At 40.6% G+C, this 14766-nt stretch overlaps 3 protein-coding genes across 5 annotated transcripts; 2 read left to right on the forward strand and 1 right to left on the reverse strand.

Annotated features, from left to right (window-relative positions):
• Nucleotides 1-4952: 4952 nt before the first annotated feature.
• Nucleotides 4953-6579, forward strand: LOC108064805 (uncharacterized). 3 transcript variants are annotated; one of them, XM_070212558.1, is made up of 2 exons: nucleotides 4953-5381; nucleotides 6130-6579. In XM_070212558.1, exons 1-2 carry the CDS (start codon nucleotides 5271-5273, stop codon nucleotides 6409-6411), a joined length of 393 nt encoding a protein of 130 aa, XP_070068659.1. In that variant the 5' UTR covers nucleotides 4953-5270; the 3' UTR covers nucleotides 6412-6579. The 3 variants fall into 3 exon arrangements, with proteins under 3 accessions (XP_070068659.1, XP_070068660.1, XP_017008009.1); XM_070212559.1 differs by having other exon boundaries at nucleotides 4954-5319; XM_017152520.3 differs by lacking the exon at nucleotides 4953-5381 and adding an exon at nucleotides 5483-5614.
• A 9-nt stretch (nucleotides 6580-6588) lies between these two features.
• LOC108064804 (FK506-binding protein 5) lies at nucleotides 6589-11850 on the reverse strand. Its single transcript, XM_017152519.3, has 7 exons — nucleotides 11439-11850; nucleotides 8935-11381; nucleotides 8527-8879; nucleotides 8189-8467; nucleotides 7771-8056; nucleotides 7472-7617; nucleotides 6589-7404 (listed from the first exon to the last, which is right to left on the reverse strand). The coding sequence occupies exons 1-7, from the start codon at nucleotides 11722-11724 to the stop codon at nucleotides 7266-7268; spliced, it is 3936 nt and encodes a 1311-aa protein (XP_017008008.3). The 5' UTR covers nucleotides 11725-11850; the 3' UTR covers nucleotides 6589-7265.
• Nucleotides 11851-12520: 670 nt separating this feature from the next.
• Nucleotides 12521-14426, forward strand: RpS16 (ribosomal protein S16). Its single transcript, XM_017152453.3, has 5 exons — nucleotides 12521-12613; nucleotides 12691-12732; nucleotides 12953-13084; nucleotides 13334-13448; nucleotides 14177-14426. Exons 1-5 carry the CDS (start codon nucleotides 12602-12604, stop codon nucleotides 14320-14322), a joined length of 447 nt encoding a protein of 148 aa, XP_017007942.1. The 5' UTR covers nucleotides 12521-12601; the 3' UTR covers nucleotides 14323-14426.
• The last annotated feature ends 340 nt before the right edge of the window (nucleotides 14427-14766 follow it).

Consider the following 14766-nt stretch of genomic DNA (forward strand, 5'->3'; position numbering starts at 1 on the left):
GAGAGGGCTTGAAGAGCTTCCACATTAGTCAGTGGAATAAATAGTTTAAGGTTTTTGAGTTGTTAGTACAGTCTAAAAGTAAACTTTTAAGTATTTAAGTATTTTTAAAGATTTATTCTTTACTTCACTTGGATGATCCAATGCGGATCTTCCTTTAAACTAAATAATAGGTAATCATATATGGTGGCTAGGGTGGGTCGATTTGGGACCCCAAAAATCGTATAGGGGGAACGTAATCTTTAACGGATTCTAAGCCATATTGGCGAACATACTTATGGTCTAAAATGACGTTAGACCCCCCCAACCGCGAATGAAAAATACTGCTTTTTTGAGAAAAATATCATAGTAGTCAGCACAGATATCTTACTGAATATCAATTTCAAATTTGTATTTCAAATTTTGTAATACATCTGAGCTGACTACTATGATATTTTCGTCAAAAAAAGCTGTATCTTTCATTCGCGTTTGGGGGGGGTCAAACGGCCTTTTAGACCATAAGTATGTTCGCCAGTATGGCTTAGAATCATTTAAAGATTACGTTCCCCCTATACGATTCATCACTTTTTTCGGCCCCATACAAATCGACCCGCCCTAATGGTGGCATATTTATATTTAGCAATAATAATATTAAGTTGTTTAATACCAATATCCATATTTCAAATATTAATTCATTTAATAAAATAGTAATTAGTCTTTAAAAAAAATATTAGTCCTTTACTGTAATTGCCATTCAGGGTCACCCCAATTATCCCGCTGATCCTAAGTTTGATGACAAGTAACCAATAAGTTTGGGGAATTCAGTCCGACCAAAAGGCTTAGTCCAAAATGCTGTTTATTCCCTGGCCAAAAGCCATCAGCTTCCAAATGTAAAGTGACTTGCATAAGTCGACACACCTCCGACTTGATATTTACCCCTATTATGTACGGGGTACGCTTTGTAGGTCAGGTGACACAGGTGACACTGAATGGGAATAAACGGCCGCCCGGGTCACGTTCCCCCCAAATCGCCCAATAATAGGGTTGGCGCGGACTAGAACTGACCTTGGCTATAGCATACTATATAGTATGCGCTCGTAATGCGTTTCCATCAGGGGTTTCGGTACAGAAAATCGATATCACTGCAATGGCCATCGGCAATTGACAACGGACAATGATTGAATGGGGGATAATAGGGCCTACTGTCTGCCCAACATCGAAATGGCATTTGTACAACTTCTGCCATAAACTATGCAAATCTGGTCTCTCCTGGGATATTTCCCATTCGCAAAATGTCGACTACATTCTGGCAGCCAATTTAATTAGTTGGCAGGCAAACATTTGGGTAATCAGTGGCTAAACAGTTTATTTAGCCGAATTTGGTTACAAAGGACACATTAAATCAGTGTAGCTTAAATGTGCACAAACGTGCCAGAAAATAGTTGAGCCCTTTATTGGGCTTTCTAAATATTTAAAATTTTGTATTAAAACTATAAACTGTACAACTTTTTAAGCTTAAAAGAATAAGAAAAGGGAGTTAGAAAAATTTTAAATTTAACTTTCTATAAAAGTAAATTCAAAACAACACTTTTAATCGATCTATTAAATTTAAATACATTATTTTTTAAATTTGTTAAATACTTTTTACATTTTCTTAATGTAAAATCCGAACAAGTTAAATACATTTAGTTTACACGAAAGCTTTTAAACAATTGTATTTATTCTTACACCAATAAATAGTAAAGTACAAGTAAAGAATTTCTAAAACGTAGAAAATGTTAAAATTAAATAGTAATAAAAGTATTTTAAATGCTTTAATATAGTTTGAAATTAAATTTCAAATAGATAACTATTAAATTAAAATTAACATGTTCAAAGAATAAAGAGGCTCTTTATTTAAATATTACAATTTTAGGGTTAGTTAGCGCATACAATTACATATTTATTGAGCTCAAATATCCAGTGCCTGTAAAACAATATCTTTTTTGGGTGATTGATTGTCAATTGATGTCAATATAATTTTAGTCAAATCATAATTACAAATTTGTTTATATTATATTAGGACTGGGATTCAATAAGCACTTTGAAGTAAAAAATAAATAAATTCAACCAAATTGGATCAATTACCTTTAATAAAGCCAACCCTGACCGATAAGAAATTCACGCCAGCAATCATTTTATATCCTTCGATCGGTGGCACACTTCGGCCTCATGCTAAATGGATCATTAAACGCGATCAAGATTATGAAGATGGACTTTGGGCATGCCGGAGTCATTCGCAGACTGTGTGGGTGGAAAGCAGGGCATTATTTATGGGGTCGACTAAGGTGAGTACTATATAATTCGGCTGATGACATTACTCATCTAGGTCCGAGACAGAGACAAACAAACAATGGCGGTGGGTGACCTCCCTCTGATAAGGGAGTCCCGGCATTGTAAACATTCTGTATTGTATTTATAGCCACCGATGGGTAATCTTCATCAAGTCCTCACTATAAATACAGAAGAATCAGTTTCCGTATGCGCGGGAGGCCCACTTGGCAACAGGGCCATCGATCAATAACCACTTAACAGTTATAAGTGGGATTCGAGAATTTGGAAAAAAAATTGCAAAGTAAGGCCATAAATTATGTTGCCAGATTCGTGTCGATCTGATTACCAGTCTGGCGAAATACTATAAGGAGGGAACGTGCTTCCCTGTCCGTTTGATTGGACTAATTAACTCAAAAACGAAAGAAATCAACACATATTCCGTCTGATTGCTTTAATCTTCGGCTCCAAAGTTCATTGTCGCGCCAAAGAATCACTGTTTATTATTTTTCATCATAGTCCAATAAAATGACAATGCCCTGGATATTAAATTAATATGTAATGTGAAAGTAAAGGTTTAATTAGCTAAAAATATAAGCAAAAGCTTTGATGCCACATTATAGTAATTGAATCAATAACAATTGATGGCGCGATTAGCCTAATCAGCACTACATTGTTTGTTTACATAGTATACTTCAAACTAGGTCTTCAAATATAGACATCAAGATGGACTCAGTCGACGAACTTTTTGCGGGACTTGAGTTAATGATTTTCACATCGTGACAATTTCATAAGTACCCTTTAATCTACGCATCACTTCAATTTTAATTCTGTCATTTCTTTCTTATCTCAACACAAACAACACATTCTAAATTCCCCTTAGATAATTCACTATTTCGATAAGTTGTGAATGGATTACAAAGCAGATTAATATGAGGAAATTGATTTTGTTTGCATTCAATCAGGTGTTATCAGATGGGATCAAGGTTGCCTTAAAGGGTGATTTTTATTAACCTTTCATAGGGTTTTTTCCAAATCCCTTTTTCATATTCCATTTATTATATTTAAATTAAATTATTTGTTTATTTAAAAACCCAAAACCCCGCTTTAAATGCACTTCAATTGGGGGGTAATTTTAATTCCCCTTTTTTCCAATGGAAACTTTTCTTACCGTACCATCCATGACCTTCGATAATGTTACATTGTCACTTAAAGTGCGGACAAATAAACCAATTAACAATTACGCCTTTACTGTTTACGTCTATTTAGGGGAATAACCGATGTGACTTCCAGGAATTTGATATGCAATTACATATTCTGATGCAACGTTAATTAGTTTTTCGCGAGAGAATGAATAATAATATGGATGCACAACCGATCTTGAAAAAGAGTTCTTTTGTTTACGGATGAGGTCATCCAGGGAATGCGTAAGAAAAGCTAAGCCAGGCTTAAGGAACCCATTCCCGGAGATTCCGTGTTATTGCCGGAAGTAAAAACTGACCGAGACATTGCACAATAAAATGCGAAGCTGGGCTCGTTTTAATCAGTTAGGCGCCCCTGAAATCCCCTTATCAGCAACATGATGTTTCACTAATTAACTGTTTATACGCAACATTAATGTGCACTATGCGGGAAATCACATATAAATTCGATGACGATTGAATAGAATGCATGAGCCAGCTGTAAAGCTCAGAATTTACCGACTGTCAAGCTTTATTTTAGATTTCCCATAAGAAATATAATATATATAATATATTTCTAAATAGGTATTTAAATTTAATAAATGTTATAAAGCGGTTAGGAATAGTGGCTTATTCCATTAGAACGGTGACATGTAATTGATGAAGCAACATGAGGATAATTTTTTGGAAAACAATTTTGGAATGCTTATGAAACTTTTTTTTAATTATTAAATTATTTGTTTTTTGTTTATCATAGTTATAAATTATTATAAACCATCTAATATGCACGAAGCATAATTTGTGTTTTGACAGGAAGACAATATTGAAACTATTAGAATCAATTTATGTGACTGCACTAGCACCAATAATTGTGTTATAGTTCATGTCCAGTTCCTGACTCGTTCGCACTCATTTGAACTTCCATAAGGGAAAAATTTTTACAATAAATTGATGGTAAAAATGTAATGTGTCATCCCAGACTAACTGCTATTTCGAGACAATACGCAAAAATAGAATACTTAGAGAGTGGGTGTGAGCATTGATTAAAAAATTGCTTGCTTTTCAAATTTCCTGTTTGTTTTTTTAAATAAAAATCTTTTAAAATAATTATAAAAAAAAATTTTTTAATTGCATTCATTTTTTTTAGGTCAAAAAATATATAGCTAAGAGAAAACCAGGAATCGCAAATAAGAGTTACCTTTTTAAAAAAATTGACAAATAGGTCTTATTTTTCAATTTTTATTATAAAAGTTGACAAATAACTCTTAGGCTTCAATTTTTATTATAAAAATCAACAAGAAAGAGTTATTTGTCAACTTTTATAATAAAAATTGAAGCATAAGAGGTATTTGTCAACTTTTATAATAAAAATTGAAGCATAAGAGTTATTTGTCAACTTTTATAATAAAAATTGAAGCATAAGAGTTATTTGTCAACTTTTATAATAAAAATTGAAAAATAAGACTTATTTGTCAATTTTTTCAAAAAAGTAACTCCCATTTGCGATCCCTGGAGAAAACCTTTCGAAAATCACCATTTAAAGGATTTTGTTGTTTTTCCTATTACCCATAAAGCTGGCATACGCATCGTATGTGCAACTTTTATGGATAATGTTGAGACATATTGCAAATAGATCAAGATAGAATTGCAAATTCCTGTTCAACACCATATCGATGCCCATTGTAAATTCCAGCCAAAGTGATTACTTTTGCGGGAAAAGCACACTCCTTGCCATCAGGATAGCACGTTCCCCGAGATCTTACTATCTCGTCATACGCTAAGTTCCTGTCCATCATCATATCGATGCCAAAAGTATGTGCGATTACCAAACCCATCGTAAATTCCAACCAAGGTGATTACTTTTTCGGGAAAAGCACACTCCTTGCCATCAGGGTGGCACGTTCCGCCGAGATAGTAAGTAGTACCTGGTATTCGCCTATCAACAATTATGTGTCACGAATGCTGCACGATCTCAGCACGATCTGTTCGTTAGCTTTGGCTTTGGCCCCAAGTATAAAAAGTAATGCTCGGGCCCCTCGAGCTTCCAGTTGCGGTCAGATCGTCAATAGGAAATAATACATCGAGAGTTATACATTTTCGTCGTGGTGCGGATAAAGTATTAGTAGACCAACGCAATGGCTCGAAAAGTAAGCACAAACATTAACATCTGTCCCTGAATTCTATTCCTAGAATACAAAGTCTAGCAAAACTCCCAATGATAATGCCAAGTGCTAATCAGCGATCGGAATAAACTTTGATACAAATAAAGCAATTACACTTCAAAATGATTTATGGCACAGGTGCCAAACAGAAAACACTCAAAGTGAATTGAACTAATAAATCGAATCTATCTGCGAACGTGAAAGAGATTCATTTAAAATGATAAAAGTTATAATGGGATGGTGTTTGTCCGCAAACATTTTCGGTGAATTCTAAACGGAACTTGTGTCAAAGACCCCGCTTTTGATTAAGCTATATAAATAGTCCTTTTGTGAAGATGTGTCCAAAGATCCAAACTCCATCAAACTCGTTTAATCTGGCTTGAACTTTATGCGTTGAGCTAGAACCAGACAAAGGCGCATCGAACTGCCTTAGCCGCCTCTCAATTGTGTCACAACCGAAAATTCAATTAATGAACTGTTCAACTTTCGACTGATTACAGATCTTCTGCAATATATTGATGCTGACCCTACTCGTGCTCAGTGCCGATGGCCGACCCTCGACAGGGGAGGAGTTGAGTGCGGATCCCAGCGAGTATCACGGGAATCTCTCGGTGGAGACCGTCCTGAAAGTGCAGCAGTGCGAGAAGGACTCGAATACGATGGAGCTGTGCATGCGGTGTGCCAAGGTGACCAAGTCGGATTTCGTATATCCCATGTGCTGCAGCAACGATGATGGCATCAAGGACTGGTGCAAGGAGTACGTCTACTTTGGCATCGAATAGAATTGGGATGCGGGACCAGGAGGCGATCCCAACTCTGTAAATTATTTCGTACTCCTGCATGGATTGGAGATTGGCTGTGATAACCCACTGTATTTATTTTAAATTATATTTAGGAATAAACAAGGCTAAATTAGCGTATTTCGTGGTCTTTACCCTTTCCCACTGAAACACTCTTCATTTCATTTTGTACGTTTCTTTTATTTATTTCGCTTTTTTTTGCCGAATTTCGTTTTATAAATTCATTTTTTGCATTTTTAGAAAACTTTATAATAATTAAACAGTTTTAATAATTATTGAAAAGCGATTCCGAATAAAAAAATAAATTTGGCATTCTCTGCGTTAGGAAAACTATATATAATTGGCAATTAAATTAAGTATTTGTAGGCTCCGCGTATTGAAAAGAACGATTTATGCAGTTCTAATGGTTTGCCCTGGGGCATTCATTTATGGCGAGTTTGTTCAAAAAATCGTTGAAAATAATAAAATACAAAATCATAAGCGAAAGTTAGGTCGCACATCCGTTCAAACTTTAGCACGAAATATCGTTTTCGAGCGTCGGCGAACGTAGAACTTTCACTGCGCGGTATATATAAATGTATATAACAAACAAGGTACAACCTAGTAACGATTGTTTTTTTTTTCTTTGTTCTTTTTCTGTTTTTATGGTTTTGCACTCGCTGCATCGGCGGCTGCTGCTCTTCGTCTGCTTGGCATTTGATTTGTGGGTTTCTTTCTTTTTTAACGTTGACTGAAAGCAACATTTAAATATTAAGTCGCGTGAAGAGTTCAACTTACCAGAATTCAAGCACGCTATTACATATTTGTTTTAGTGTTTTAGTGAGTTTTTTGTTTTGTTAGTTATTGAGAGAGAGGTTTGTCTTTGGCAGCTCGTTTTGGAAATCGGGGCGGGCTAAATGCAGGTAGGAGCAGTCCGCATCCTCGCAGCGACCCATCAGATCGAAGGGGCAGATGGTGGCGTGGACATCGAGGTGGCTTGGGAATGAAAGAATACGAAGCAAATACATTTCGCCAGGTTACTGAGCCTACGCATTCTACTCACCTATTGTAGTTTCTGGACATGGGCGTTTGATAGGCACTCAGATAGCCCTCGTTGGCCTGCTCCTCGCGCAGTTCCCGCATTGTGGTAACCGTGTAGGGTGCTGAGGTTTTAATGGGAACTCCTATCGCTTTATCCTGCGCCTGATCCTGAAAATAAACTCAACCGATTTGTTAGTCTGGGGTCTTGGCAGCATTTTCAGGATTAAAGTAGACGTTCAATAATAACAGCGGAAAAACGCGTTGAATGAGGTTCTTAGCTATAGTTTTTGAAGCAATATGTACAAATCGAAATCCACGCACATCTGGAGTCTCAGTCTTCGTTTCAGGTTGGTCTTCAGGCGCAGGATGTGTCTCCGTCTCAGGATCTGTGGAAGGTTGAGTAGGTTCTAAGGCAGCAGGATCCTGGGTATTCGCCTCCTTTATTTCACTTGTTGCTTCCATTTCGATCACAGTATTTGGCTGACTGTCCTCCGCATCAGTCAGCTTCTTGAGGTCTTCGTACTTTACTATGGAATTGTAGAGACGTATCTCCTTGGTGAGTTGTGTGGACTTGCTGGTAATGGCCGCTTTGCCCTCGTCGAGTAACCTGCAAGGAAATCAAACCTATAATCGCATAGAACTCTCTTCGTTCCCTCGCATTCGATTTGGTTTCTGTAATCGTTTTGTTCCAGCTTTCCCACGCCGTTCTGGTTGCTGTTGTGGTTGATCGTGGTAATACCTGTAGTCAGCGCCCCTTAATCCGCGGCCCAAGTCCATGGCCGCCGTATGGAGTTTGTGACGTTTCTGCTTCAGTGATATGATGATCTCATGGCTGGCCTGAATCTCAGGCTGAATCCTGGCAAGCTTAAGTTCCTCCTGCTTGACCGCCTGCTTAACAGTCTGCATTTCGGCGTAGAGTTCTTTTAGGCGCTGCGAACATCGCAAACGTATTGCTTTTGACTTTTTGGCCTCTTCGACCATTTGCAGCGATTTGTCCAGATTGATTAGCATACTTCCCCTGCAATGGAAAATAATCAGAGATGAGTATCAGTAAGCTGTACCTATACAAATATCTACCCAATCTTGACAAACGAATTCTCAAAGGCCTTCAGCCGACTCTCCTTGGACGGTTGACTCAGCTTGGCTTTTGTTTTTGGTGATTTTGAATCCGCATTTTTGACTTGCGGTTTCTCAGGTGCTGAGGTAGCTTTACTGTGGGTGATTTGAACACTTTCTAAAGATGTTTTTGATGGATTTTGTACAACTTTCGCCGTGATTATCGGCGATTTAATCTTAGGCGATGGCACCTTGCTTTTGGCCACAGAAACCACCGATTTGGCTGCCCGAACCTTCTTCTGCTCCAGCATTTGCATACGCTCTACCAAACGAAGGTATTCCTTCTGCGATGCCACTGGTAAATGACGAACAGCCTGAAAAAATCATGATTAAAGTCTCGTATTTTAAACAAATAAAACTTAAACATACCACTGGAGTTGTTTTAGCCGGCTGCACTTTTGGAGTAGTTACAATTGCTGGCTGCTTCTCGTCGACCTTGGTCTTCTCGGGAATCTTTTCTGGCGCCGCCTCCGGTGAGTTGGACACTGGTGCCTTGGATCTTGCCTGCTTGAGGAAATCATCGATCTTCTTTTCAAAGTATTCATTGATCACAGTTCGCCTGAGATTGTTATTGGCGCTGGGAGCCGTTTCCACAATCTCGGATATGGGAGTATTTGATCTGGTGGTGGAGCCACTAAAGCTGCCCATTGCCAAACTCAAGGGGCTGGCAATGTCCGTGTTTGCATAGGCAAAGCTCGAACTCAGCTCGAGTTCATCATCGCTGGCAGCGGAATCCTCTGCTAAGCTAATGATCAGCTTATTAACCTTTATGCTGGCGGTATCTATGGTGGTAATGAGGCGAGTGCTGGATGTGATTGAGGTCTTAGTATGCAGTGGAGCGCTGGGCTCCTTGATCATTAGTGTTGTGGGCCGCTTTATGCTTAAACCTGAGCCCGATACCTCAGTTGTTGGTAGCTTCCGCTTGGTCGTTGTCTTTTTGTTTATCACCTTGTTGGGCTTGACAATTTTTATGATTTTCGTGGAGGGTGAGGTTGGCTTTTTGGCCTGGATGGTTAGTTTGGCAATTGGCTGTGAGGACTCGACAGATTCCTTGAGGATGAGGTTAGTTTCCGGCTCAACAGGCTCTACAGCAGCCTCGTTTATAATCTCCTTTTCTGCTTCAAGTTCAGTACTTTCTTTCACAATTGACTGCTGATCCTGCGACTCTTCTTCATCTTTTATTGACGATTCCGTGGGTTGGAAGCGCCTAACAGCATTCTTGAGTATCTCTGGACTTGGACCAGACTTTGATTGAGCGCCACTGGCCCGCTTCTTACCAGCTATGCTGGAAAGGAGCAATAAACGCAGCTCCTCTGGATCATCTGAGTCATTTTCCTGGTTCGATTCCTCTCTAAGTTGAGCCACAGGTGCAGGAACAGGTGCGGGAACAGGAACAGGTGCAGGTACAATAACTGGAACCGAGGCTGTAATAGGAGCAGGGACCGGAACAGGAGGAGGAGACGTCGGAGGAGGTGGTGGTGGCTTGCTTGCTCGCAAATTAGATAGCAAAATAGCTCGCAATGCGCCCGCCTCGTCGTCACTCGAATCTGGCTGACTCTTCAAATGTGTCTGCGAGTTTTCCATGGAAACGGACTGCATCTCCGTGTTGGAACTTTGATTGGAATGCTGATCGACCAGGTGCATGGCATCCCGGGCATCCTCGTCCTCCAGATGCATGTGTGGAATGTGAAACGGCGGCGGTGGCGGCGGCACTTCGTCGTCGTCATCGTAAACTCTACTCTCTCTCCTCAACCGATCATCCATCCTAATATCTTCCTCATTTTCCTCGTCTATCACAATGGGCACCGAAACAGGCGGCAGGTTGTTGGGGTAAAAGCAGCGCCAACTTCCGCCAGCATTGTCCATGGAGTTCCAGTTGTTTAACCACGGATTCCACACATCCTTGTGCTGATCATCGCTGTCCGTTTCGGCCAGATCCATGTCCACGGGCTTTGTGTCCACGGCATAGTCTATTGAGTATCTGGGCGGACTTTGTTCTCGCTCTGGCGATGCGGCCGGACTGATCTCCATAAGGTCGTCGATATCATCATCGTTGGAAATGGCGGGATGCACACGATTGATCATATCAGTGGGCGAGTAGGCTCGCTCGGCGTCGCGCTTCTTGCGCGCCAAATGCTTTTTCAATATGGCAGATTTAAGGGCTATCAGTCGCAGCTTAAGCTCGGCAGGATCCTCGCTTTGCGGCTGCTCCTGTTCGGCTTCCTCCTCCTCCCCGCCGTCGGAGAGCGGCTGCAGCGGGGGCAGCGGCAGTTCAGTCTTTATGGGACTGGGTGACTTGCGCATGCGGTACTGCAGTCGCTCCCTCAGGCTGTTCTTGTACTGACTGACGAACTCCCGTCCGTCCTCCCGGGCCAAGGCCACGCGCAGCTTATCCCTGCTCAGTTTGAGCCTCTGCAGTTCCAGCTCGTCATCCTCGTTGTCCATATCGTACTCGCCCAGCTCGCCGTCGGTGCCGCTGTCCAGGGAATCCTCAATATCATAGTGCTGCTGCTGCTGACGATGCTGGTGATGATTGGCCTGTTGGTGGTGGTGATAGTTCTGCCGCCGACGCTGCGTGGTCACCGGCGGCGGTGGCGACGAGTGCTTGTGACGCCTGGCAAAGGGGTTCCTGCGGTAATCGCCAGGCAGTCCCTGATGATGATGCCTTTTGCCCAGATCCGCGCGGCGCAGCTTGTGCCTGCGATACTTGCGCTGGGCCTCGAATTCATCCTCCGACTGGCTGGACACATCAGACAGTGTGAAGACGGGCGACTTGGGCTGGTAGGACGGCAGACGCGGCCCAGGATTTGGGTAATCTGCAATGGAAACACTTAGTTAGCCAAGTTCAACAATCAAAAGGAGGAGCCCCTTACTGTATTGATGCGCCAAATTGGCGGACAGCATGTCCATGCGCTCCACATCCTTGTTGTTCTCCTCCAGCTGCTGGATGCGGGCCCGCAGCTTAAACTCCTCGTCCTCGGACGAAATGATCAGTTCGAATTCGTCCACAATCTCGCCCTCCTCGCGATCCTCCTCCGCGACCCCGCCCCCATCGCCAGGGTCACCAGGTTCGGGGTTCGCGGGGCTATCCATCAGCTCCGGCGCCTCCTTCTTCATCGCGGAAACGAGCGCGGGCATCGTGGCAGTGCAGACAACCATCTTTGGCTCGCGGAATTTAGCACTATAAGCACTTTTTGGCTATTCACTGACACTGATGCACCAAAATTACACCCGTTTTTCAGTGCCTTTGTGCTGGAGATGACAGCCTATCGATGGCGTAGAGATGACACAGTGCTGTCCAGATATCGGCCGAAACAGATGTAACGATAGTCTAAAGATACCGAAAGCTTATGAATCTCAAATATATATATTTTTTAGTTTTTAGATCCAAATTTTTTGACATAGTTTACTTAAATTACGAGATTGTTATTTTACGTATAAATAAAATATTAAAATAAGGTGAGAGGTACTTATATGGCTATTATAGCGCTTAGTCTTTAACTACATTTATGAATAGTTATAGAAAAATTGCATTCAATAACCTTAAATAAACAAAATTTGTTTTAATTCAACTTTGCCAAACTGTTTCCTGTAGGAAGGTTTTTTTTATTTTTATCAAGAAGTCCTAGGTAAGCAAAAATTGTAATACGGTAAACCAAAATTAAAATTAAAACTCTATCACTATGGACCATTTAGTGACGAAGCGTATAAGTGTATTTAATGACGACTGTAATAATTTTTCGTCACAAACGTTGGTATCAGAACTTTTGTATGTTGAAGGTGCGATCGTCACTAGTTTTTTTACCTTGTTAAGAGGTGTTTTTATTTGATAGATAACTCCAGAAAATGTTTAAATAAATAAATAATAAAACAAAAAATAAAGATTCCAATCCGATAGTTTTTCGCCTTGCAACACTGCCCAGCAGAGGGCGCTTTTCAGTATTTTTCGCTTGACAGGTTACGCGACGGCCGAAATACGGTCACTCTAGCTGTCAACGCTATTTCCGCTCTTTTCCCACCCAACTCGCGGAACAAAATGCAGCAAAAGGTATTTGGGCCTGTGAAAAATTAATGATTTCGTGTCTTACTAATGCCTAAAATGTTGCGAATATTTGTATTTTGCAGCGCAGAGAACCCGTGCAGGCTGTCCAGGTCTTCGGACGCAAGGTGTGTGTGAATAAAACGGCTGAAATCCAACAAAGTTTTCGTACGACACGTGCAGGCAAAAAAAAACTCGCGTCGGCGGCGGCTAAAAATCTGGAGCGCCGCCTCAACGCAGAGGTTATGTTTTTGTGTATATGTGTGCGATTATTTTGACCTGGAATTTGGTTTTAACTGGAATCTCCATGGAGCGTTTTAGTAATGCCGGCAATCTTTATAATTGCAGAAAACCGCCACCGCCGTCGCTTACTGCAAGCGTGGCAACGGCCTCCTGAAGGTGAACGGTCGTCCCCTGGAGCAGATTGAGCCCAAGGTCCTGCAATACAAACTGCAGGAGCCCCTTCTGTTGCTCGGCAAGGTATGTAAAGACGAAGGAGGAGTCTTGAAAAGCCAGGTTTACGTTTCCTTCCCGCAATATTGTTTTGGGAACAAGTATAGCACCTTTGGAAACGAAAACCTGGCTCATAGAACCAAAATGATGATAACATTTATCCCGAATTCGAAGCCAAATGAGATTACTATTTGTTTCTGATCAAAGCCAAGCAAATGGTGAACTTTTAACCTCTGGTAAACCCTATTAATTTACTTGGAAATCTTTATATTTCAGGAGAAATTCGCCGGCGTGGACATCCGCGTGCGCGTCAGCGGTGGTGGTCATGTAGCCCAGATCTACGCCATCCGCCAGGCCATTTCCAAGGCCCTCGTTGCCTTCTACCAGAAATGTAAGTGTTAAACCCTCTAAAAACTGGCTGTGAATGTCTGAGTCTAGGCGCCTTTCTCCAGATTTTTGTTGGAATTGTTATCCATTTTCCTTCGAATCATTATTGAAAGGCAGATCAATCTTTATTATGAGCATATACCAACCAAGCTGCAAGATTAGTGTGCAGTTTGGGTGATGCTTCAGGAACATTTTGAATCTAAGCCCCTTTTTCCAGATTTTTGTTTGAATTACTAGCATTTTCCTACGAATCATTATTGAAAGGCAGATTAAATTATGAGCATATACCAACCAATCGCATAAATATTGTGCAGATTGGGTGATGCTTCAGGAACATTTAAGCGTTTTCAAGACTCTCGTCACCTTTTTCCAGATTTTTGTTGGAATTGTTATCCATTTTCCTTCGAATCATTATTGAAAGGCAGATTAAATTATGAGCATATACCAACCAATCGCATAATTATTGTGTAGATTGGGTGATGCTTCAGGAACATTTAAAAATTTTTTAGATTCTTAGCACCTTCTCCCAGATTTTTGTTGGAACTCACAGCCGTTTCCAGGAAAAGACTCGAGCAAGGGAGATTAAGTGCATGTCGCAATCAAAGAGAGTAATCGGCTTATTTGACCATTGCTATTTGAGGCTTCATCGACACTTGTAGCCAAAATATTTTTAAATTTCTTTCTGATTATGAAATATGGGTTACTAAATTATTTTATCCTCTCTCCTTACAGACGTCGATGAGGCCTCCAAGAAGGAGATCAAGGACATTCTGGTGCAGTACGACAGAACCCTGCTGGTCGGCGATCCGCGTCGCTGCGAGCCCAAGAAGTTCGGCGGTCCAGGTGCCCGTGCTCGCTACCAGAAGTCGTACCGTTAAACTACTCTGTCTGGTTTTCAATTTGGATTAGAGCTATTTTTTACAACTTGAAAATGGTTTGCACGCAAGTGCGAATAAAACGGAATAATTAACTGTACAAAAGAGTGGATTTTTGGCATTAGTGGGTGGAATGATTAAAATGGGAGAATCAATTTGTAATCTTAAAATAAAGCTACGATCGAACAAAAACAAATATATATAAATATTTTTTTGTATTTTCATTCAATTTAAATAGTGGTTGGAGTCGGCTGGTGTTTTTAGTCTCATTGAAGTATTCCGCCGTATGTCTGTAACGGTCACACTGTAGTGTTGTTATCAATGTTTTCCATATGAATAAAATATAGCTAAAAATATGCGACTTTTAATTAAATATAAATAAATGTTTATGAAAATAAATAAAATTATAATGATGTTTTTTCCATTATATGCATTCTACTTTGTTAG

Source organism: Drosophila takahashii, chromosome 2R, assembly GCF_030179915.1.
Source record: "Drosophila takahashii strain IR98-3 E-12201 chromosome 2R, DtakHiC1v2, whole genome shotgun sequence".
Classification (NCBI taxonomy): domain Eukaryota; kingdom Metazoa; phylum Arthropoda; class Insecta; order Diptera; family Drosophilidae; genus Drosophila; species Drosophila takahashii.

Excerpts from the sequence above, each read along its gene's own strand:
- LOC108064805 (XM_070212558.1), top strand. The coding sequence starts at position 5,271 with ATGCCAAAAGTATGTGCGATTACCAAACCCATCGTAAATTCCAACCAA. Across the intron at positions 5,382-6,129 it reads TGGCACGTTCCGCCGAGATA|ATCTTCTGCAATATATTGAT; the intron begins GTAAGTAGTACC and ends GACTGATTACAG.
- RpS16 (XM_017152453.3), top strand. Across the intron at positions 12,733-12,952 it reads TCCAGGTCTTCGGACGCAAG|AAAACCGCCACCGCCGTCGC; the intron begins GTGTGTGTGAAT and ends TTATAATTGCAG. Across the intron at positions 13,085-13,333 it reads CCCTTCTGTTGCTCGGCAAG|GAGAAATTCGCCGGCGTGGA; the intron begins GTATGTAAAGAC and ends TTTATATTTCAG.
- LOC108064804 (XM_017152519.3), bottom strand. The coding sequence starts at position 11,724 with ATGGTTGTCTGCACTGCCACGATGCCCGCGCTCGTTTCCGCGATGAAG. Across the intron at positions 11,382-11,438 it reads CAATTTGGCGCATCAATACA|ATTACCCAAATCCTGGGCCG; the intron begins GTAAGGGGCTCC and ends TTTCCATTGCAG. Across the intron at positions 8,880-8,934 it reads CGGCTAAAACAACTCCAGTG|GCTGTTCGTCATTTACCAGT; the intron begins GTATGTTTAAGT and ends TGATTTTTTCAG.